Below are 26,746 nucleotides of genomic sequence, written 5' to 3' on the forward strand. Positions count from 1 at the left end.
AAAAAAAAATGGATGAAAATGTACGAATCACTTAGAAAGCTCTTGTTGAATCGAATGTGCAAACGTTCTCAAACATTTTTTTGGAAAGATGTAAACACAAGCAGTTGGCAGACAAGGTATGCGAACTGGAGCGAAGTTAAAACAATTTATGATACTCAAATTATGCCTGGAACAATGGTAGCCCATAAATTTGAATAGGCCACTTATTCAATGGAAATTCACTAGTCCTATCGAATTCACTATGCTTCCATGGTTTATACCAACTTTCAGTTGAATAATCTTTATACAACATCAGTATAATAATAATTATTTTCACCATATTTAAGAAGTACATTTTATCAGAAGAGGTTTTTGTGGAGATTTAGTATTTTCATAGTTAAAGGCGTGAGTCAATTGAAGCTAGACCACCAGGGTAGGTCTGGTAGATCCTGGGTTCGAATCCCGCGAGTGCGGGATCGTGGATGCGCACTACTGTGGAGTCCCATATTAGGACGAAACGGCCATCCAGTGTTTTCAGGTTTTTCTTGGTGGTCTAGCTTCAAGTACATTTTAGTTAGAAAAACAGAGAATAAACCATTTATTATTTTATTGTTGTTTTAGTATAAAAATTTAATCAGTGAACTATTGGATGAAGCAAGACGTAAAGATCCAAGTTTACCATCAATGATTAAGTGAGTGAATACCATAAAGATATTGATTCCTTTTGAAAAATAAAATAAAGTCTTTCTTTAATAAAGGGTCAGGATTATGTATGACTTTCATCTGGTTATGATATCAATGTGCACGATTCCAGTGTTCGAGAATTTGAACGAATATCTCAGTACAAATATATGGTTTGTTTGAATAGACTAAGACTATCAAATATATGATACATCCAACACTGAAACAAACACTTTATCAGTATCGTGTTGTGAATATTGTTGACTTTTATAGGAATCATGAACTAACCCAAGTTAGATAACCATTGAATACCTGTCTAATGCTTCTAAGTTTTTAATGGTTTGTGTTTTTAGTGAAATACACATTGTTTCATCTAAACCCTTAATAAGTGATCCTCAGTGTAGTTGAAAGTGAAGTTGTTTTTTTTCAAGAAGTACAAATCAATGATTTCTTTAGTAATAATATTGATTATGTAAAATTTACTACTTAGAAAAGTAATAACATTAGAACCATAATAGTTACCGAAATGATTAAATTTATAAATATCAAGCTATCAGGACTCAATAGCTGAGTGGATAATGCGATGGCAATCGGAGACTGACCATTTGCTGTCCTAAACATCAATGGGAAGATTCAAACAAACAATACTTAGTTGAATTTAAACTTCACCCCATCGCACAAGCAAGTGGCTATCAGGACTCAGTAGCTGAGTGAATAACGCGATGGCGTTCGAAGCGAATGGTACTGGGTTTGAGTCTAAAAGTGAATATCAACTCTGAGATGCAGGTACATCTAGCTGACGAGTCCCAAAAAAGTAAACTTTCAAAGTTTATTATTTATTTGTAGGTTATATTCATTACAAATTGATCTTACTTGGGTTAAGTCTAAAAAAGCTAGTGAATACCAAACATTTATTCTGTCCTAGTGTTATACTCTCCCGGAATATACACCCATGAACCCATCAAGGATATTATATCGTTGACTAACAGGTTTCATGGCAGCACTTAACCGTTATAACATTAGAGTTAAGTTACAAAGATTCAATCCCCCGATCAAAATCAATTCTCCATTAGACGTGTAATCATTGCATAATATTCACTTTCATGATATCTTGAATCTATTTTTATATAGACCAAAAACTGCCGACTATCATGTGGATTTTTATGGATTCAAGCATAGTTATTTAAATGAAACAAGTATTATACATTATAGTTGTCAACAATTATATGATTTTTATACACGTCAATTATCTGGTGGTGATGAAAATTTCTATCGTTGGACTGAACTTTTAACACAAGCAAATAGAGAATTGACAAGAGTAAGTGATTTACACAATGATAATAATGTTTCATGTGCAATGGTTTACGCTTTTTTGCTGTCCTATTCTGCTACCATGAACTTACAGGAAACTAAGCTTATTATCCAGACCGTACGAATAAAAGTTTGCCTACCAAACCAAATTTTGATGTTCACCAATCAAAGGTTTGTATACCATTCACATTCCAACCAAGTTAAGTCCATATAGGTTGAGACCTTGACTAAATGCATAATCGAATTACCCTAGTAGAGTTCCTACTCACTATTTGATCTTGAAATGCGATGTGAGCATAAGTATTTGATACGTTTAAACTCATCAAGTCTAATACCTTATGATAAGATAGTAGTTTTGACTTCAGTTGATATAAGGAGAGATCATTTTTGAAGTCACTATCCGATTCTGTATAAAATTCAAAGTATGCTCCATTGCCATAGGGAATCTTAAATTACAATAAACTAACTATCCTTTACCTCTAGTTTTTTGACGAACTTCCAATTGATGTTAGTTCATAAAGAAAGGTATGCTTGAACTGTGGAAATCTCTATATGAATTAAATATGTATGGTTTTCAACCAATCAGGATTGAAAAACGAGTTTCAAGGTCACGGAGAACATTTCAAAACAAGATGTTATCTATCAACCATGTTCCGATTAATCTTAATAGGTACTTACAAGAGGTTAAATTATTGCGAATCATAAATTCCTCAAGAATGTTGGAGTGAAAATACAGTATATGAGTTTAAAGAAGTAGTGATGTTTTGCTCCAATGTTTATTATTTTCTAGGAATCGAACCTAATTAACCAAACGCCATATTCAGAGATGTTATCACTCATCTATTCAGTCCAAACACCGGTGACATGAAAGTTACTTCAGAAATATTTCATTTGTAACTAAACATTCTTAGGATTAAACTAGATACTCTTGTTAACCACTGACGAGTTTTCAGTGTCACACGATTATCCATATTATACTGACCAGATCAGAAATTCATTCATTATATAATGTATCTATTGTTCAGGAAAGAAACTTTAATATACCCATTTTAATGATCTTAGACAGCGACATACTTTAAGGAATTGAAAAACCGATTCCTACTCCTTGTTCAAATCATATGTTATCAATAAAATTCACTTTTTTAAGTTACGTCTGTCAATCGATTCGTCTATTTTAGTACACAGAAATCAATCAGAAGGTAAAATCTGAAGTTTTTTAGGTTCAGTGCTTATAGATTTTATAGTGAGTTGTCTGTGATAGAACAAAATCCACACTGACTAATTGCTGAAGGACAACTTATTCCATGATTATGTAGATGGCGTCGGGTCTGATCACCACTACAGTAAGATTACGTGCCCAAAATCGACTTGGTTCCTTTGATAACTTGCAAACCGGAAGACTGTAACTGGTCCAGATGGAGTATATTTATTGGCAATCTCGTGGTATCGAATGAATACCGAGATGCACCAAAGATTACAGACAATAAGAGCAGAGCGTAAGAAAGTTCGAACCAACAAGATGGATAGCAGAACAAGAAGTGACTTTGATACAGTTAAACAACAACGAGTAAGGTAAAACAATCACTGGTACAATTGGCTATAAAAATAATTGTTTCCATTACACCAATCGCGTTCTCGTCGACAAAAGCAGGTCACTACAATTGTCTAGTCCTCATTACTGATCGAATTTCTTCTACTAATTTGTGATTCCGTTGTCCGTTTAAATATTTGAGCATCATGTGAACTGTTTCAGGCTGTTAAAAATTCAGAAGTCCATAGAAAGGCATAAAACTTGGTTTTGTGCTAGTTCCCGAATATCCTAAGCTGATTTCTTTGAAATGATCAATATCATACAATATATTTCATCTATAACAATTGAAGTACCATCATTAAATTTTTTCTTTTCAAGGCTGATTTAGAAGTTCTTTGTCGTTCTGGTGTACCTATTCAATATCGTGAAGGTGTATGGCGTATGTTAATTCATGGTGAATTACATCAATTAATGCAAATTAAAGGACCATTATATTATAATGGACTTTTAGAAGAATTCAGTGAAAATACAGTAAGTAAATGAATTTTATTTCAATAAAACATTCAGTATTATCGATGAATTAGTCTCATAATGGACTTCACTCTGTCAATAGAGACATTTTTTAGTTGAAATTAATCAACTACTTATTATAAATAAGTAAATCATAGATGTAAGCCGCATTTTTTAACCGAATGTATTCACATAATGTAAATATCAGATTCTTCAATAAATCATATATTAGAGCTTCCAAAACAATACAATACACAAATCTATGCAGCATTTATATTATTTCTCTTTTATCCGATCAACGATGATAATGATTTGAAAGACACATATCTATATGTATATACAGTTGTTTAAGTTTCTCTAAACCAAAATAGTCTCTACTATCCCTGTATGGCACTATTATTCTGAACAGATGAAAAAGTAGTTTATATTTATTAACTTATATCGTTGTTACAACTTGCTTCAGAAAGAGTAAACATGACGCATACATATTTGCGGTCGAATGATTTTATTCCTGCATCCTGGTGCCATAGTAAATGTACTTTCTCATCGATATTAAGGATGTTGGTACATTATTGTTATAACTTGTGGCCGACTGGATGCCTTGCTAACGTATGACGTGATAATACCGCCAATCAGAGAGCAGGGAATTATCGATTAGAACAATGATACACGAAAACCGTATGAGCAGTCTAGAGTGCGTATCGGTCCTGCTTCTGCCTAGCCCAGCTAGTTAAGTCCAGAACACCAATAACAGCTTCTGCGGTATGAATCATTATATTTCAAACATACTGAGTTTATATACCAAACAGACTGACCAAATCATACCAATAAAATAGAAAATAACATTTGCAAGATTTGGCCGAATGTGGCGGTGAAGAGAGGGAACAGTAATCAATAGACTGGGGATAACTCAGGAATGGTAAATCGCATAATAATAGCCTAAAGGTCAAAATGAAGCTTATAATAAGAGGAACATGAATATGAATCGTAAAGTTACTTAACAATTATACAATAGGAAATATAGGCATCATATTGGTCCATAAATGGATCCCAAAGTTACCATTCACTATTGTTATCAGGACATAACAACTATAAAGGTATAGTATACTATGGTCGTCATTAAACTACTGTTGGCTAATATATAATAACTTTCATCTAAATTAGAGCGAATAGTTTCACAGTATTTGAGCGCCGAGTTCCTTGAAAAAGCTTGGACCAGATTGCCAGGCGAATAGTTGAATTTACTTCAGATTTATTAGCTGACATTTTACAAATACATATTCTTCCTATTTAATGTATTGTTGACTGACTTTCATTTTTTTTAAAACTTCACTATCCTGAATAAGTAGTTTATTTTAATGTAATCATGTCGTCCAATAAACCAAAACTTAATAATAAGTATACTATTTGTTATATCCTAATGAGTAGAAAAATGGATGTATTTCTGACGATGTTTCGTCACTTAATGTAAGTCACTTCTTCAGAGTAAGTTAACACAAGTTTAAATAGTACAAAAGAAACAATAAAGAACATTTTTTGGTACAATCAAAATCATAATAGGCGAATGTATGTCATTGTCAGATTAATTTTTAGTCAAGGTGAATTTGTATGACCCATCACCATATTAATTTGTGTTTCAGAGTGTGGATATGAAAAATGTATACATTTGTAATATGAAGGAGTGGAGTTGAGGTTGTGTGTATTTATGTATGTAGATTGTGTGAAAAATCAATAAGAAGGAGTTTTGTGGAGATCGTAGATGCGTACTGCTGAGGAGTCCCATAATAGAACGTAAACGGCCGTCCAGTGCTTCCAGGTTTTCGATGGTGGTCTAGCTTCAATTGACTCATGATTTCAACTATGAAAATCAATAAGGTTAAATGTATTTGTTTCAATAAACAATCCAGGTTGGATGAAAATACAGGCCTACTTTCTTATTGAACGCGGAAGGATTTAGAATTATATTATTTATAAAATCTGAAGAAGTGGACTAAAATAAGTCACGAAACATCAGAAATACAATTTTCTACTCATTAAGATATCACAAATGGTATATTTACCACTAACTTCCTACTCAATGCTCAATTTATTTAAAATTATCAAGTCCAATCTTGGCATTGATACTTATACAACTTACTTAGTTATCGTTACTGAATTACAGATGACGTATGCCCAACCACCGACTGCCCCGACGTGCAATGCTTTATGGTGTAGGAGTAGGTTGAAAGAAAACTAGGGGCGGCCAGACCAAAACGTGGCACAAATACATGAAGTCGCTGACAAGTGGACTGAGCCATGTTAGTAGGTGTAGAATACCTGGTTGGGATTCGCGAGATGATAGCAGCCGATGGTTAGAGACCTTGAATGACATGGCTCAAAATCGTTTGCAGTGGCGAAGATGCATTCACTCTTTGTGTACTACCAAATTCTAATTCTCTAAATTCCTCATGTCCCTATCCTTTTTCTCTTTTCAAATTTATCTCTATTATCTGTATCTATTATCTCTATTTATCTGTATTATACTCCTTCAATAACATCTTCAAACCCTAATCTTTCACATAATGCTTATACTCTTACTACTTCTACCACTATAGGATTTGGATCGACAACTTCATCTCTGTACTAATGTGGTATGGCAACTCGAACTGATGTACGTACGTACAAAGTTCTACGTTGTGACTGACTGACAGATGACAGTTGACTGATGAATTCATTAGTTAAAGCAAGTCATTCACATTCATTTTATGCTTATAAATATAATTCCTATTATAATTTTAGCTTGCAGCTCAACATAGACGTCAAATTTCACTTGACTTATTAAGAACTATGCCAAATAATGTACAATTCGATAATATTGATGCACCTGGGGTAAGATAGACATTATGATTGTAATTTACTTTTTCATGGACATTTATTAACTTTTTTATAAATTTATAAAGTTGAGCATTCAAACGTTTCGTTATACAAAGTGTAAACATAAAATGTTAAATATTATTTGTTTGTTTCCTGATGAAGTGGTTTGGGATAAGTTACGAAACGTCAGGAAATCTGCATATTTGCAAAAGTATGTAGGAATAATGAAGCTTATCTGCAACATCCCATTTGGCCTCATAACGAATAATATTTAAGTTAAAATTCAAATAATCTTAAATTTTGACACTATCATAGCCATATCAAATATTTATTCAATCGCGGATGCGCACCGCTGAGGAGTCCCATACTAAGACGAAACGGCCGTCCAGTGCTTCTAGAATGTAAATGGTGGTTTAGCTTTATTTAACTCATGAACTCAATTAATAAATTTCTATAGTCAGCTCAGAAACCCCCTTCTGATACTAGTCATCATGTGCTCACTAGTGACTGACTTCAAGATGTATTTCCTGGAGTTCTTGCGAGAAGATGTGACCAGTGGAGTTCATCCGGGTCTGTTGTGAGATAGTAACTGATTGAAGGCAATGGTGGATGATCTGCGATTTCGTGAATTGGTTGAAGTTAGACATTGACACCGTTGGATGCCGGTTCAGTGGTCTACAGGTTAGGCGCTCGCACGCGAGACTGATAGGTCCTGGGTTCGAATCTTTCAAGGCAGGATCGTGTTTGCGCACTGCTGAGGAGTCCCATACCTGGAAGCACTGGACGGCCGTTTCGTCTTAGTATGGTTCTCCACAATAGTGTGCATACATGAACTCCCACGTGGAACTGGAACTCAAGACTTGCTGTCTAGCGTGTGAACGCTTAACCTTTAGACCGCTGAGCTGGCATCCAATAGTCTTAATGTTTAACTTCGATTTAGCTTAGATCGACTCGTGGAAATACTTTATCTAGAAGAACCGTTAGCTAAATAAAAACACGTAGTAGTAAAAACAACCTCTGATAACTTCTCTATTGATTTTCATCCGTTACCAATTTCAGGTTAATGCTACTACTCTGTCAGGGACTATTTAAGTAAATAATGATTTTCAATCATTTCAACAGGCTTTAACGTCATAACTCCATACTTATTGTTCGTTATAATGAATAAGTCATTATCTAACTCAGTAAGTGAATCAAATCCTGTCAGATGTTAAGATAAACATTTACAGCCTAATTATGCCTAATATATACTTTTGTAATGTTATTTAAGAAAAAGTTAAAAAACATTCACTGTAAAATGTTGTCAGTCAGTCAGCTACAACGTAGAACCAGACACATATATGCATCCGTCCAAGTTGCCACACATCATTAGCACAATAACATGAACACCAAATTCATAGCAGTAGTCACTTCAATGATTGTAATATATAAAAGAACGATTGTGTATAAGGATATAGTACAGGAAGAAAGAATGAGTCCGAAGAAAGAAAGGTATAAAGCAATTTTAATCTCACAGTTTAAGGGAAGACAGAGAGTGTATACACCTACGCGATTGTGATCGATCGATCCTGGTTACGATAGTCACGCGGAGATCAGCCAAGTAGTCTGTATCTACCAACACAGCTCAGGCCAGAAGTTAGTGACTTTATGGACTGATACCACGTTTTGGTTTGGCCTCCCCAAACTCTCTTCCAACTATCTCCAACACTAATCAGCATTGCGTGTTGTGGTAATCGGTGTTCAGGCATACGTAACACGTAGCCCAACCATATCAATCGATGAAGATTGACACCCTCATCAACTGGTTCACCATCATTCCCTAATACCCTGCATCTAACCACAGTATTACTTACCCGGTGATCCCAGCAGATACGTGCAATATTTCTAAGATATCTGTGATCAAATACTAGGACCTTACTAGCATCTTCTACTCCCAATGGCCACGTTTCTCAGCCGTAAAGTAAAATAGAACGAACTGTCGCGCAGTATACTCGTCCCTTAATTATTAGAAGGATATCTCAACTTCGTCATAGGTCACGTAATTTGGCAAAGGCCAAACGCGCTTTTTGAATCTATGCTGAGATTTCGTCAGACACCAAGCTATTAGAGCTAATCAGACTTCGAAGATTAGTGAAGTTGACGACGCGTTCGACTACTTTACTGCCTATTCTTAGTTCAGGTGTTGACGCAGGCCAGTCTAGAGCAACAACTTGCATTTGGGGGGGGGAGAAATCCATCCCAAACATTCTGACATTGTCGCTCAGTGCTACATGTAAAATAATGAATTACAATCACTGGAATAAATTCATTTGAAAAAAAAAATGCATATTGTACTCAATGAATGATTTGAATTATCCAAAAGTCGAATTGACATTGAAGTTGGTGTTGACATCAATTGATGTATTGCTTCCTTCTACCGATGTTTGTTTATGATTCCGACTAATGTTTTCTTCTTTTATTTTTTGACATTCACATTAACTTTATATGGAACGTGACTACGCTATTCTTTTTTGTTTCTTTTTTCTCCTCTGAATTTAGGTACAAAAACTTCAAGAAGTTTTACAAGCTTACAGTATACATAATTCTAAGATTGGTTATTGTCAGGGTATGAATTTTATAGCAGCTGTTGCATTGTTATTCTTAAGAAAAGAAGATGCATTCTGGTAATTTACATTAAATTATTCTTAACTTATAGCAGTACTCGAAGATATTATATATTAAAGTGGATGGTGGTTAGCAGTGGAATCCAAGATGTGCATTTCGTTCTGTTTTTTGGACTTATCAGCTGGATGCACCTGGATGTACCCATTTCACAAGCTAGTGGCTATCATAACTCAGTAGCTAAGTGGATGATGTGATAGCGTTTGAAGAAAACAGTATTGCGTTCAAGTTCCAGAGTGAACATTAACTTTGCGACGCAGGTACATCCAGCTGACCAATTTTAAATAGGACGAAACGAGTGTCAAACTAGGTTCCACTATTAGTCATCATCCATCTTTGCTTATAATGCTTGTGACTTAAGACAATATCGAGGTAATCCGCACTGGATCCATATATACCAATAAGAGACTGATCAATTGCAGTCCTAAACATCAATGGTACTCGAATATCTTGCGAAACATGTAAAATAACCTTGAAACTTTTATACAACCTCTCTTTCTCTTAATAGACAATAAATGAGTAAACATTAACTGTCAAATTCAATAATCTGTCCCTTGATTGTCTATTATATCATTTTCATTGTAAGTTAAAATAGACGACAGTTTAGTAAACAATCTTAGAAGCATTAATTTTAGCTTTTAATCAAGACATTCTCTGCAATACTCTACATGAAATAAACATCAACTGAAAATCGCCGTCTTGATTCTGACTTGCCAGTTAGCTTAATAAGGTTTCCTTATGTCTGTAGTTATTGGTTATCAGCAGGAAATGTATACTTAACTAATTGTTGTTAAGCTTACTAAAAACCAAAAAAAAATTATACTCAGAAAATATAACAAACACTGAGAATAGACTTAGAAATAACTGTACAAGCTTTAGTTCAACTCAATCTTTAACGCATACCTGATTAGTCTCAGAACCATCAGATCCATGTTTATCAGACGCAATAACTTGTAGATATGTAGAATATATCATACAATCGACATCTATGGTGATTTATCACTTCTTTCCTACTCGGTTTGTTCTTAGTGTTATATCGATCGGGTGCGTTCTTGCCCAGTTGATATATGAACGTGCTCTTTTTGATATATGAAAGTGCTGATTCCCGTCAATCAGAGAGGAGTGAATTATCAATCAGAGCAATGATACACGAAAGCCGTATGAACAGTCTTGAGTACTTGTCAGTCCTGCTTTCTGCCTAACTCAGCCAGTTAAGTCCAGAACACCAATAACAGCCTCTGCAATATGAATTATTATTCTCAAACATACTGGGTTTATAAAGCAAACAAACTGACCACATCATACCAATAAAATAGAAAGTAACATTTGTACAATATTTAGCCAAATGTGGCTGTGAAAAGGGGGACATTTATTAGTAGATTGGGGACAACTCAAGAATGGTAAAATGTATAATAATAGTCTATGGGTCAAAATGAAGCTTATGATAAGAGGGACACGAATATGGATACTTTAGTTACTTAACAACTATAGAATAGGAAATATACATATCATATTTGTCTATAAATAGTCCTCAAACTTTACCATTCATAATTCTCCACAGAATATAACACTTAGAAACTCAAGGGATTATATCAATGTTTGTATAACTAATTGACATTCATATTAAAATGTGATTAGAAGTGATAAGTTACTCAAGAATGAGAAAATTTGTTACTGACTAGTAAGAACTAACTCGATACTTAAATCCCCACCATTCTCCTTATCTTATTGAAACACCTAAAATTGTTAGAAGGGGGTTTCGTGGAGATTTTTGTAATTTTATAAAGTTGAGATCATGAGTCAATTGAAGCTAGACCACCATGAAAAACCTGGAAGCACTGAACGGCCGTTTCATCCTATTATGGGATTCCTCAGCAGTGTACATCCACGATAATAATTGATTTCATCTTTGTATTATCATAATTTATAACTTTTTTTATAGGTGTTTAATTGCTATATTGGAAAGATTTTTACCAGAGAATTATTTTAATTCTGGTTTAATTGATGCCCAAGTTGATCAACTTGTATTAAAAGAAATAGTTCATGAAAAATTACCACGTCTTTCATCACATTTAAAACGTTTGGGTATTGATATATCAGCTGTAACATTAAATTGGTTTTTAGCTGTATTCTATGATTCTGTACCATTTGAAGTAAGTATAATCAATGATAATCATTCATGTTTCATATATATAAGACATTTTATTGTTACCAAGTTGGGATATGAAGTTGTAGTGTAGTGTGAATGCTCGGAGGATATCGGATGTAGATGGCTCAGCAGGCCGGTGAAGTACGGGTGTTGAACGTCCCAGATGCCGGATGGATGTCGGATGTTGGTTCCCGGCATGTCGGCGCAACTATCGAGGTCAGGGCGCCACAAACTCAACATTTTGACGGAAAGCTTGGCACAGACTGTAGTACAAGAAAAAGGTGCACACGGCGAGCAGAACCATCGTATGAACGAATGCTTTAAAGGGTGGACGAGTGTAGTGTGGTCTACTTATATCCATATAAGTAGTATATAACTATGGTCAAACATAAAATTTATTTTGGCAGAAGACCGATAAGGAAAGAACTGAAATGAAGCGTAATTGGTAGGAAAATGCATAAACAATGAAATTAGAGAAGATGGATTGATATTTACAGAAGGAACAGTGAAGATTGAGACAACTGATCGTTATTTTGCAAATTAACTGTTCATTGTATGGTTATCAGAATTTAGTGAGATAGTCTGTAATTTGTGCTTAAAAACATTCAGTTGTCCCCAGTCGTGTTCTTGTTCACTACAGTAGCTATAATTACATAATTGAGATGAGTATAATGATCAACTACCTTTTGTAAGGTGTTTAATATAAGCTACTGAAGACCAGAAGTTTTTTTAAAAACTTCAGAAAGACAACCATATGATATATAGTTGCTACTTGTACTTAAATTCAACATGACAACAAGTATATACTGCAACTATAGATAATCTAGGGTAGGGAATGAATAAATGAACGGAATAAGAAATGAAGTGAGATGTGATACATGGTAAAGGAAATAATAATATCAGCTTCAGCGGAAAACTAGAAAATAATAGATATGGTTTGAAAGAGCTAACGCAATCTAAGTTTAAAGATATCTGTCAGTCAGTCAGTCAGCTACAACGTAGGACGAGGCACACATATTCATCGGTCCAAGTTGCCATACCTCGTTAGCACAACAAGATGAACACTGGATTCATAGAAGTAGCTAATTTAGTGGTGGTAAAATATAAAAGAAAGGTTGTATATACGGATACAGTATAGGAAGGAAGACAGATATGAAGCAAGTTTGATCTCAAGGTTTAAGGGAAGATAAAGAGTGTATACACCTACGTCATTGTGATCAATTCTGAGCCATGTCACCTAGAGTCTCCAACCATTGGTTACGATAGTCACGCGGACCCAGAGGACTCAGAGAATAATCGAAATTATGACGTTGTGAGTCACTCCAGCTACTTCACAACTACCGATTATTCCCAGACAGCCTGAATGGAACATTGAAGTAGGTCCCCCGACCCTACCTGAAGTTCAAAAGGCTATCACTAATCTGAAACGAGGAAGAGCAGCTGGTTCAGACGGATTGGCTCCAGAGGTCTTTAAATACGGTGGTCCAATTTTAGCGACTAGGTTGACTAATATTCTGAATAAAATCTGGGAGTTGGACATAATCCCATCTGACTGGTCACAATCTCTGATTGTCCCAATATATAAGAAGGGGCCAAAATCATCCTGTGATAACCATAGAGAGATTAGTCTGACTAACATAGCATCTAAAATACTAGCCTCAATAATTATCGGGCGCCTAACTAAGACTCGTGAACTGCAAACACGAGAAAATCAGGCTGGCTTCAGACCTGGTCGTGACTGCATCGACCACGTATTCACTATTCGTCAGGTTTTAGAGCACAGACATGTTTATCGGCGTCCGACAATGATAGTTTTTCTTGACTTGAAAGCAGCATTTGACTGTGTAGACCGAGAGGTTCTGTGGCAGTGCCTGTCATTGAAAGGTGTACCTGAGAAGTACATAAACCTTGTGAAGGCTCTTTACTCGAAGACTACCAGTCGAGTGAGAGCTTATGGCGAACTGTCATCTGATTTTACAACCTCAAGCGGTGTCCGACAAGGCTGTCGACTATCACTATTTTTGTTTAACTTCATTATAGACCCATTGCTGGAAATAACACTCTGTTCGACTGAATTTTCAGGAATTGATCTCCTACCAGGGGGTCCACAAAGCGACTTAGAATACACAGATGACATAGTCCTGTTTGGTGAAGAGGCTGACAAAATGCAGAGTCTTCTGTTAGAACTGAGTAATAATGCCAGGATGTTTGGGATGCGTTTCTCCCCCTCTAAATGTAAATTGTTACTCCAGGACTGGCCTTCATCAACATCTGAACTAAGAATAAGCAGTAAAGTAGTCGAACGCGTCGTCAACTTCACTAATCTTCGAAGTCTGATTAGCTCTAATAGCTTGGTGTCTGACGAAAACTCAGCATAGATTCAAAAAGCGCGTTTGGCCTTTGCCAAATTACGTGACCTATGACGAAGTTGAGATATCCTTCTAATAATTAAGGGACGAGTATACTGCGCGACAGTTCGTTCTATTTTACTTTACGGCTGAGAAACGTGGCCATTGGGAGTAGAAGATGCTAGTAAGGTCCTAGTATTTGATCACAGATATCTTAGAAATATTGCACGTATCTGCTGGGATCACCGGGTAAGTAATACTGTGGTTAGATGCAGGGTATTAGGGAATGATGGTGAACCAGTTGATGAGGGTGTCAATCTTCATCGATTGATATGGTTGGGCTACGTGTTACGTATGACTGAACACCGATTACCACGACGCGCTATGCTGACTAGTGTAGGGGATGGTTGGAAGAGAGTTAGGGGCGGCCAAACCAAAACGTGGCATCAGTGCTTGAAGTCACTAACTTCTAGTCTGAGCCATGCTGGCAGATGCAGACTACTTGGTTGGGGTCCGCGTGACTATTGTAACCAATGGTTGGAGACTCTAGGTGACATGACTCAGAATCGATCACAATGGCGTAGGTGTATACACTCTTTATTTTCCTTTAAACCTTGAAATTAAACTTGCTTCATAACTCCCTTCCTGTACTATATCCTTATATACAACCTATCTTTTATATTTTACCACCACTAAATTAACTATTTCTATGAATCCGGTGTTCATCTTGTTGTGCTAACGAGGTATGGCAACTTGGACCGATGCATATATGTGCCTGGTCCTACGTTGTAGCTGACTGACTGACTCAAGTCTTAAGTTATAGATTAGAATGATTGTGTGAATTTCAATTTGAAAGCTTTCAATAGCTACTTGATAGTTTCACTGTACGTATATCATATTATATATATGCTGATTATATTCTTTTAAAAGTGAATCATCAAATCTTATACATTTTCCTTACTGTTCATAGACATTAATACGAATTTGGGATGTGTTTCTATTAGAAGGTTCAGAAACATTATTTCGATTTGCCGTGGCAATTCTTAAACGTAATCAAGATATGCTATTGGAACAAAGTGATACAATCAGTTTTTGGAAATGTCTTAAAGCAGCAACTCGATTAACTAATGATGTTGATGGTTTAATTAAAGTAAGTTTGATAACTTTGTTATTCTTGTAACTAACTAGAATGTCCATATCCTTCTAGTACGCAATATTTCTGGATCGAAAGCATATAAATCGTATGATTGAAAAGCATATCACACATAGCATATCAATAAGTAATACATGGTAAGCAAAGATGGATAGTGGCTAGCAGTGGAATCCAGGACGCGCGTTTCATCCTATTTCGGACTCGTCAGCTGGATGTACCTGCCACATCTCAGAGTTGATGTTCACTCTGAGACTCGAACCCAGTACCTTTCGCTGCAAGCCACTATCCATCTTTGCTTACCATGCTTGTGAATTTAGGCTATATCGAGGCAATACGCACAGTATGCCTATATGCCAATTAGAGACTGACCAGTTTCAGTCCTAAAAACATCAATGGGAAGATCCAAACAAACAATACTAAGTAATAAGTAATACAGTTTGTGATAACTAAAAAAAACGTTCCAAGACATTCTTCTATTTATGCAGTGGAATAACTTCATAGGCTACCTAACTGTCTAACTCAGTGGTCTATCGGTTAAGGGCTCTGGTGCGAGACTGGTAGGTCCTGGGTTCGAATCTCGGTCGCAAGGCGCGATCGTGGATGCGTACTGCTGAGGAGTCCCATAATAGGACGAGTTGGCCGTCCAGTGATTCTAGGTTTTCCATGGTGGTCTAACTTCAATTGACTCACGTTTTCAACTATGAAAAATACTAAATCTCCACAAAACCCCTTCTGATAATTAATATAATCTTTACAGCCTGAGGATATGGTTTATGACTAGTTTTCATTAAGTTTCTATTAGCCTTAAAATAGACCAATCATAAACCAAGTCCTTAATACTACTTAGCATCCTGTATCTTATATGGAGAGACAGAATTATATTCAGTGTACTAATGAATAATACAATCAGGATTATACAGTTGTGAACAACTTACAAGCTTCTAAATGGATGAGATATATGTATATAATAAACCTCGTTACTGATCAATATTTAGTATTATACAAATGAACTTGGGTTAATACATCGTCAGGTAAAATTGTACTCTACAAACAACCTTGAACGACTAATCAGCCTGTCAAAAAAGAGCGTTTAGTGATACGATAGATCAGCGTTAGAAATTAGGAATGGAGTAGGCTTAGGGTTAGGAGTGAGAGAATAATTCTTGACAAAATACTAGTAGCTTACGAGTATATTTATTATATCTAGAGCTTAGATTCTTGATATACCGTCTACAACTTGAGCACTTGAACGCTAGAATCCTCCTAAGTTGCAAATGAGAAAACAAGTGACAAGTGAAAGGAATTCTTTCCCAAACAGTGTCAAATATGATACAAAACTATCAGGTATTTTTAGTTTTCTAGTAAAAAACGAAATCATCATTATATAGTCCTCCAATCCACATACAGGGAGTTGTTAGTATTTGTCTAATAGGGAAGCTACACGTAAAGACACTGGAATATTCTTCCATATGATGATTGGATGGGACATCTTCGGCTCTTTCTGAGCCTTTTAGAGCTTCCTTGAGTTCACACGTGTACCATCTTCATAATCTACTTTTAATGGCCACGTTTCGCAACCGTAAGGTAGAATAGAGAGAACTGTTGGACAGTATACTCGTCCCTTAATTGATAAACGGATATCTAGACTTCGCCATAGGTCACGTTATTTGGTAAAGGTCAAACGCGCTTTTTGAATCTATGTAGCGATTTCCTGAGACAACAACCCATGAGGGCTGATCAGACTTCCAAGATAAGTGAAGTTGTCGATGCGTTCGACTACTTCACTCCCTATCCTTATTTCAGGTGTTGATGCAAGCTGTAACTTGAATTTGAGGTGGAGAAAAGTATCCCAAACATTCTGACATCGTTGTTGAATATTACGAAAAGACTCTGTATTTTATCAAAATCTTCACCAAATAGGACTATATCATCTGTGTATTCCAAGTCGATAGGTGGACCTCTTGATCCCTACGTTGTAACTGACTGACTGATAATGATAAGACTTATTCAGATAGTTACTTGAATTCAAATTTTCAAAACTTTGGGTTTACTTTGAAAAATCACTAAATAATGCTAAAGTTTTACTTCTTGGTGATATTGAGAGACTACTCAAACACCCTAGACTGTGCAGACTGTCAGTTGCTGCTTTTTGAATTTCTTACAATAACCTAAAGAGTTACCATTCTGAATACCGTCGGTTCGTCCACATAGTAAAATTGTACACATCATCACTAACTATTATTATTTATTTTTCTAGACAGCTTTTGAAGAACTTCGACCATTTCCTAAACCTCAACTCATTGCAACTCGACGTGCTTATCATTATGAAATATTAAGTAAAAAAATGTCTATCAAAAAAGGATATTGGCAAAACGTTATGAAAGAATCACCTGATGAATTTATTGAGAATCAAGTAAGTTTTCTTTTATTGTTGTCATATTTATTGTTCATATAATCAATCTTCACAACAGTTTATAATGACAATTATTATGTGTTTACTGGTGACTAACATTAAGAGGTAATCCCCATATCTCTTGTAAGAGTTCGTGACCATTGTAGTCCAAACATGTCATCTGTGAGACAAATCTCAACAAAGGAAACAGATAATAGTCAGACCATGACTCAAATAAATCAAAATTACAAGCAAAAAGACGGATGTCAACTCAACGGTTCGAAGGTCAAGAGTTGGCTGTAAAACCCGTAGGTCCTGGGTCCTATGTCTGGCAGAGTGGTGGTTTCGAACTGCTGAAGAGTCCCATTCTAGGAAAGAGCAGCTCTTCAGTGTTCTTCTTAATTTCCAATGGTTGCTTAACAGAGATCACTCCTCGATATGGAACTTTAACAAGATATTTAATGCTATTTACTTGGACAGTCTGTAAAGATTAGTATCTGATTTAATGAGAATGTCGTTTGAATCGTCGAAAACTTTGAGATAGAACATATTAAATTTAAACTTTTTAGATATCGCAACAAACGTGGTGTCCCTAGGGGGTTACGTCAAAATCTTATTGCCTAAATTCCTAACTACATTCAATCTATAATCTCTCAATCCGATCCAATTTCATGAGAAAACTCGTCGGAACTCTACGACAAAGAGATCTAAGATTATTATGTTCTCCACAAGACAAGAAGATTAACAGCCCATTCTCGTGTGGGGTCATAGATTGACGTTCTTGAGGAGTAATCATCGGTGTTCCCTGAATATAAATGATTATCCAGTTGATCTCAATCCATCTGATTGTTATGTTTTTGGTTATAATCAATTCATTGCACTTTCGTTAAAAAGAGTTACCAGTCTAAGTTATTTAACAGTGGGTGAGATGAGATTTCATTATTTCCCTAAATATTGATACGTTCTACATAAAAAATTCTACCGATCAGTCAGGGATACAATCTAAATCAAGTGTGATATTTTAAGATAACGATATTTTATTGATAACTAACGACAAACCGAAGAAGAATAAAGAAAGGTATCTACAAATGCGAAGACATTCATAGGTAACGAGAGTTTTGTGTTATTCACGGGGAGTACAGTTATTAACGTAAATTGTTAAAAAAGAATTTAGTCCTGAAATAGTCCGTTTGGGTGAAGAAATCTAAGGACTATTCTTAATTTCATAGTTGAAAACATGAGTCAATTGAAGCTAGACCACAATCGAAAACCTGAAAACACTGGGCGGCCAACTTGTCCTATTATGGGACTCCTCAGCAGTGCGCATCCACTATCCCACCTCGCGAGCGAGATTCGAACCCAGGACTTATCAGTCTTGAGCCATAGCCCTTAACCGATAGACCACTGAACCGGCCGGCATCCAACGGTGTTAATGTCTAACTTCGACTGATCCACGAAGTTGAGCAACCATTCACCAATTTTCATCAGTGAGTTTCTATCTCACGACAGACGTGGTTTGCACTCCACTGGTCACTGCTTCTCACTAGAGCTCCTGGATGTACTTCCCGAAGTCACTAGTGAGCACATTATTAGGATTCCCATAGTAGGACGAAACGGCCGTCCAGTGCTTCCAGGTTTTCGATGGTGGTCTGGCTTCAATTGACTCATGCTTTCAACTATGAAACATACTAAATCTCCACAAAACCCCTTCGGATAATTAATATTCTTAATTTCATTAGAACAACTTAATCTGATGCAGAAATGTAATAGTTTGAACACTTGAAGTTACATTTATGTTGTAGGAGATCTAGCAGCGTCACATATCTGCTTAAACCAAATTAGACGGAGCCTAGTCCCAAATTTAGTTCTACTGGTTGAAAATCGAGTTCTTTAACTGTTAATTGACATGTAAAATCCCTGTATTGTTTAGCTGGTCATCCACTAAAACAGTTCATTAGTCCCATAGTTTAGAAGATATATCATTTCAACAAACAGGTAATTTCATTTACGTCAAATGGTATTGGTAAGTGACCTTCACGGTTCTCTCTTTTATTTATTTGTATATTCTAAAACAAAGAATATTTGAAAGAACAGCTATTTCCGTCAAGTTCACCAACAGGCCCTGCAGTTGTGAATCCATGATAATAATATTACAGTAGGCAAGTAAGGCTAGTTACATAGACTGTACTCAAAGGATCATATCCTTGCTTGCTCACGATAATGTACCAATGTAACTGGGAAAGACAGTCACCAAATGTATGAATATTGCCATCCCACTTCATCTTTTAGAATAAAAACCCTAAGAACAGGAACAAGATTACGCCTCCCACACATACCTCAAGCAAATGAGATCAACTAGCGATTATCTACCACACATCAAGTATCTAAAAGAGGTATATTTAACTTCTATGATTACGATACATAAGCTACATTTTAAAGTCTTTCCCGTTACTCCTTTATTGATATTTACCTCTTCCTTAGTTTTGATTTCGAATTCATATCTCTCACTCCTTATGAATTTTTCCATCAATATCATCTGAAAAATCCTCTATATTTTACTTCTTATTTATCATACCGATTATAGCTCAACATTTGACAGTGAAATTTTCCACTTCATTCCTAGAACCTTTTACATATTAACAAATTATACATTTTGAATGTATTATAGTCATTGCTAATTTGCTTATTCACTTGGTCAATTATATACATGTCTTGTTTTGTCCATTCTAACATAACCAACTATGGTAAGTAGAGATGGATAGTGGCTAGCAGTAGAATCCAGGACGCGCGTTTCATCCTATTTCGGACTCGTCAGCTGGATGTACTTGCATCTCAGAGTTGATGTTCACTCTGGGACTCGAACCCATCAATGGGAAGATTCAAACAAACAATACTAAGGAATTTAAACTTCACCCCATTGCACAAGCAAGTGGCTATCAGGACTCAGTGTCCGAGTGGATAACGCGATCGTGTTTGAAGCGAATGGTACTGAGTTCGAGTCCCAGAGTGGATATCAACTCTGAGACGCAGGTACATCTAGCTGACGAGTCCCGAAAAGGACGAAACGTGCGTCAAACTGGATTCCACTGCTAGCCACTATCCATCTCTGCTTACCATGCTTGTGAATTAAGGCCATATCGAGGCAATACGCACAGTATGCCTATATGCCAATTAGAGAATGATCAGTTGCATTCCTAAAACATCAATGGGAAGATTCAAATAAACAATACTAAGTGAATTTATAACCAACTATGGATGTGTAATAATAATAAAGCCTGATAAAAATCATTGGAAATAATTGTTCTCTCACACACCATTGATGAACAAGAAGGATCCGATGTAGGCGTCAAGGCGAGGATTAGCAAAACAAGGATACCATTCTTACATTTGAAGAACCTAAAGAACTTAAAACAACTGTCAACCAATATCAAAGTGAAAATCTACAATACGAATATCAGGGCAGTTCTACTGTACGGAGCTGATACTTCGAGAACTAACACAACCATCATCAAGAAGGTACAAGTATCTATAAATAATTATCTACACAAGATACTCAATATCAGTTGGACGGATACTATCAGCAACAGCCTTCTGTGAGAGAAGATGTACCAGCTCCTAGGTGAAGAGGAACTCAGGAAGAAACTTTGGAATTGGATTAGACATACATTGAAGAAATCACCAAACTGCATCATGAGATAAGGACTAACTTGGAATCCTAAAGAGAAGCAGAAAAGAGGAAGGCCAATGAACACACTATGTCAGGAAATAGAAGCAGATATGAAAAGGATGAATTTTAACTGGTAAGAACTGGGAAGTATTGCCCAGGATAGTGTTGGATGGAGAATTTTTTCGGGTGGCCTATGCTCCTCAACGAGGGGTAACAGGGGTAAATAAGTAAGTATATTTTTTGTTTTTGAATGCTTTATGGGAACCTTTAAACCATAACACAAATCTATCATTATTCTTAAATTTTAATCAATAGAATCATGTTCAACACAAGCGATCTACTAAAGAAAATCAAGCAGTAATTCAAGCAATCACATTTTATGATAACGGTAAGATTTCACTTATAAAAATGATACCATTAAACAATACTAATTGAATATAATCAGAAGGGGTTTTGTGGAGATTTCTGTATTTTCATAGTTGAAATCATGAGTCAATTGAAGCTAGACCACCATGGAAAACCTGGGAACACTGGGCGGCCAACTTGTCCTATTATGGGACTCCTCAGCAGTGCGCATCCACTATCCCACCTCGCGAGCGAGATTCGAACCCAGGACTTATCAGTCTTGAGCCATAGCCCTTAACTGATAGACCACTGAGCTGGTCGGCATCCAACGGTGTTAATGTCTAACTTTGACTGATCCACGAAGTTGAGCAACCGTTCACTATTTGTTTTCAGTGAGTTGTTATTTCACAACAGACGTGGTTGAATATTTCAAAGAAAATACTAGAAATATCTGGATGAATAGTTGTGCTTAACAGTTATAATCACACAAGCATTTCATAATAATCGTCAACATATTAACATATAAACAAAAAAAAATTATTCAGTAAGGCTATTGTCAGTAATGAAAAGCGATCTCCAAAATAGATAACAAAATGAATTTAAAAAGAAATTTAGATAAGTTAAACTAACAAGGTAACAATAAGCTGAATACTGTTTGTTGCTGAATAACCAAGACAAACTTTCTACAACTAACCTAGAGAATATTCCCAAATCAATCAGAGACTTTTAAACTCCTTCAAAGTCACTGTTAGTATATTAACCAAGTGTGTCTGACTAACAAAAGGTCTCATTATGATGAACCTAGACAACAAAGGTGCAGTAAATTATCTGAAAACTATTGAAATGTTTAAGAAACATCTATGTTTGGATATGTGTGAGTGGAATGAGGCTGAATGTTTTTCCAGAAATGCAGGATGCATTGATGTTTCATTGTAATTCATGTTGAGTGTTAAATTCAATGTAATTTATGATTCACGCACGACCTACTCACAAGTAGTATAATTTTTAAAGCATAAATTTGTGATATAAGCTGTGATAAATGTTCCCTACGATTAAATAATCATTAATTTCACCATCGTTAAGGATAAAAATAAAATAATAAATGCACGTAAATCCACAGTCATGATCAGATTGACGGAGTGTAAAGAGAGTACATTATTTGAAAGGTGTAATTAAGACATTGTTTTGACAGAATTTCGGTAACAGTGTTGTTGTCAACAATATATATACATACGACGCATACAAATTGTATGATCACTGGTGACTTCATTTTAGAGACCAGTAAGTATGAATACAGTGAACGCTTCAACAGTCATGATTGTTGTTAATCAGTTCCTTAGTTAGTTAGCTACAACGTAGAACCAGACACATATATGCATCCGTCCAAGTTGCCACACATCATTAGCACAATAACATGAACACCAAATTCATAGAATTAGTTACTTCAATGGTAGTAATATATAAAAGAACGATTGTGTATGAGGATATAGTACAGGAAGAAAGAATGAGTCCGGAGAAAGAAAGAAAGGTATAAAGCAATTTTAATCTCACAGTTTAAGGGAAGAACAATAGTGTATACACCTACGCCATCGCTATCGATCGATCCCAGAGTTTCCAACCATTGGTTACGATAGTTACGTGAACCTCGACCAAATAGTCTACATCTACCAAGATGGCTCACACCAGAATTTAGTGACTTCAACAATTGATGTTAATATTTAAATTTCATTAATAACTTTTGTGTGAAAACTAGATTTGCTTAGAGGATGGGGTAATTACAACTCCTTGTTCTTTTAAGAATGGATGATATCACATGGAATAATATAAACAAACATGCAGTCATTTACATATATACAAATACTTTACATGTCTTTAAATTCGTAACTAATCATATGAACAAGTACTGGAAGGCCATCCAGTACTTCCAGGTTTTCAATGTTGATCTAACATCAATCGGTTCATGATCTCAATCAAAAACATAACAATCTCCACAACCCTATACTGATACAAAATCATTGTTGGGATTAAAAGGATATATTGAACTATTACATAATTGTTTACCACTAAACCAATTCATACAAAGCTTGTATCAACCAGGGTATGATGTCAATCTAATCGATTAATAATGCCTAAATATGATCTTTTTTTGCTATAGAGCATTTGTGGATTTGTTATGGCGATAAATTATACAGTCAAATTTCAGAAGTTGTTGTCACATCAAACTGTATGCAAAGTATCGGTTATGAAGTGAGTACATAATTCTTACACGTTATATTACAGATTGATATTATGTATACCTATGAAAGATTATTTCTGGATTAGAAACATGCTTCTTTTTCTATAATAGTTAGTGAAGGTTATATAGTTGGTTTAATTGATTGACCACTGAATAGTAACCAAAATATTGTTTGTTTAGTTGCTGATCAAGTTCCATAGACCAAGTTACAATATGGCTTCCAATCTAAATGACCAACATCACATACACTATTCTGAGATGTTAAGTGGTTAGAGTTAGTAAAGGGTAAACCCAGCTTGACATACGTTTCATGTTACTTGAAATTTATCAGCAAAGCTATCTGTAATCTTGAGAGAGGTAACACTTTTTTTGTGAATTCGATTCTTGTAAAGCAATGCCCATATCGCAAGTTGATACACTGAGAATGACAAATACTAAAAGACTAGATAAACAAGAAACTGGTTACTGCTAATAGATCAATCGATGATAAGCACCTCAGACCAACAGGAGGTCGCTAGGAAGGTGAATAGCCCATCAGTAATATCTGAGGATCTGTAGCTGAATGATGAGGATACGAGTCTCACGGTTACAGGTACGCCTAGCTAGCGAGTTCCAGGTAACGCAAAACCTAGTCCAAATGGTGTTTGTTGTTGCCTATCCAAAACCATCTAACACATCAGTTAGCAGCTTAGTAATAATCAATATCATATTGCCAAATCTTTAGAACTAATCATCGTTTATTATTCAATTTGCAAAGCAGCACTCTTAACAATTAATGAAAAGCATTCAATTAAGTTCAGTAATTTCATGACAGTGGTCTTTGATCATTTCTAAAGCAAGTTAAAGGCCGACTAGACGTCAATAAGAATCTGAGAATGGAATTGAGTTTTTTAGTGTTCCTTTGCTTTCAGCATCTCTTTAGGTTTTCATTTTGACTTCCAGTCTTAAAAATGTGTTATCATTCAGACTTTATATGTACAGGTGTATTGCACCAATATCGATCATAATCCCTGATCAGATCGTTCAGCTTCAATATAAGCTATTACTTACCAAAGCCTATAAAGCAATACGAAGAAGTAAACATAAGTATCATTTCATTAATTAAATGAAAACGTTTAGTTATGCAGCTACCTCTTAGAAAATTTGTAGAGTATATGATGAGTTTAAGATAGGTTGACATATAATATAACATCTGTATAAGGATTTGTGAAGATTATGGTATTTTTACATTTGCAATCACGAGTTTATCAAATCTAGTCCACTAGTGAAAACTTGAGAGCACTGGATGGCTGTTTCGTTCTATTATGGGACTCTTCGATAATGAGTGCGAGACCGAAGGTCTTGGGCTTGACTTCCGTGTGCAGGATCACGGTTGTGCATTTCTGAGTAGTCCGCATACTAGGAAGAAACGATCATCCAGTACTTCCAGGTTTTCAATGGTGGTCTAGCTTCCACGTACTCATGATTTCAATTGTGAAAATATAATATACTTATTTAAATGAAACTGGTTATTAGGTTAGTCAATCATATTCTCTCACGACCCTTATGTCATTGTAATTCAGACTCCAACATTTACTGAAAGCGACAGTAATTTATCAATCAGATCAATAACGCGAAATCTGTACGAGCAGACTAGAATCCTTATCGGTCCTTCTTCCTCTTTAGCCTTGCCTGTTAGAGTCCACATCGTCGATCTCAGCCTCCGCGATATGAATCATATATTTCAAACATATTGAGTTTATACACAAACCGAACAGATCACATTGTACCATAAATTAGAAAATAACATTTGTACAAGATCTAACCAAAAAGTGACTGTGAATGTGGGAGACTGTAATTAGTAAACTGGGCATAACTTGAGAATGGTAAATCGTATAATACTGGTCTATAGGTCAAAATAAAGCTTATAATAAGAGGGATATGAATATACATAGTTTAGTTACTCAATAGTTCAGAAATAGATTCCAACAATTACCATTCATTATTCTTGTTGTGATATAATAAATTTAAACATTGGAACCATTATTTATTTTATAGAGTTGAGATCATGAGTCAATTGAATTTAGACCATCATCGAAAATCTGGAAGCACTGGACGGCCGTTTCATCCTACTATGAGACTTTTCAACAGTGCGCATCCATGATCCTGCCTCGCGAGCGAGATTCCAACTCAGCTTCAGTTGACTCATGATCTCAACTCTATAAAATTACTAAAATCTCTACCAAACTCCTTCTGATCATTATTTATTTATTTCAATTTAGTTAGAATCTCGCGTTAGTTGTATATGCGCATTTAGTAATGAAATTATTCTACTTGGTATGATGTCTAAACAATTGTGTGCTTATTCAGTGATACGAAAGTAAGTTTTCCTTCCGATGGCTTTGTAATTTGACTTATTCCTTTTTTTGTATTTTGTTTTCACATACACTAACACTATAAAGTGTATAGGTTAGTGATTATGATTACAAACCATAATACAATACTATGGTGATATTATTGATGAGGTTATAGATTGAGTAAGCTTCGTTGAGTTCTTTTGTTGGAAGTATAGAGTGTGGAAGGTTCTTCATCGACGTAGTTTGTTACGTTAGGTTCGCCATCAGGTTTACCACATTAGTAACCCTTTTTCTGACTGCAGTTAGATCGTTTGCTGATTGTTATTGAAATATACATCAAGGCTACCCTTGTGTATAATCACCAACTTAACTCGCATTAGTAAATAACAGAAATCAACAAGTGAAATACGAGAATGAATTTTGAATAGGTATATTTCACACAATCATTGATCTGAATAGAGAATTGGGGAAACGAAGCGAAGGAAGACAAGAGGAAAGAGTGAAACTAGACAAGATAACGTACGCTGAAGGCGAGTAAGCCAACTCAATTTCATCAAGCGTTAACTGATATTTGTGGTCAAACAAAAATAAATT

The 26,746-nt window shown here is 35.6% G+C and overlaps 1 protein-coding gene across 1 annotated transcript in view; it reads left to right on the forward strand.

The window, feature by feature from the left end:
* Smp_160470 (putative tbc1 domain family member 2 (prostate antigen recognized and indentified by serex) (paris-1)) overlaps positions 1 to 26,746 on the forward strand; it is a gene marked incomplete at both ends in the record, with an annotated part of 82,182 nt that overhangs the window by 22,288 nt on the left and 33,148 nt on the right. Inside the window, 11 exons of the mRNA XM_018792899.1 lie at positions 601 to 671; positions 1,792 to 1,978; positions 3,881 to 4,033; positions 6,791 to 6,880; positions 9,404 to 9,528; positions 11,469 to 11,679; positions 14,994 to 15,173; positions 17,434 to 17,589; positions 21,551 to 21,623; positions 23,736 to 23,827; positions 26,078 to 26,175. Coding sequence (XP_018647465.1) covers positions 601 to 671; positions 1,792 to 1,978; positions 3,881 to 4,033; positions 6,791 to 6,880; positions 9,404 to 9,528; positions 11,469 to 11,679; positions 14,994 to 15,173; positions 17,434 to 17,589; positions 21,551 to 21,623; positions 23,736 to 23,827; positions 26,078 to 26,175 — 1,436 coding nt within the window. The remainder of the gene's footprint in view (positions 1 to 600; positions 672 to 1,791; positions 1,979 to 3,880; positions 4,034 to 6,790; positions 6,881 to 9,403; positions 9,529 to 11,468; positions 11,680 to 14,993; positions 15,174 to 17,433; positions 17,590 to 21,550; positions 21,624 to 23,735; positions 23,828 to 26,077; positions 26,176 to 26,746) is intronic.

This window comes from Schistosoma mansoni, chromosome 1 (genome assembly GCF_000237925.1).
Source record: "Schistosoma mansoni strain Puerto Rico chromosome 1, complete genome".
Taxonomy (NCBI): domain Eukaryota; kingdom Metazoa; phylum Platyhelminthes; class Trematoda; order Strigeidida; family Schistosomatidae; genus Schistosoma; species Schistosoma mansoni.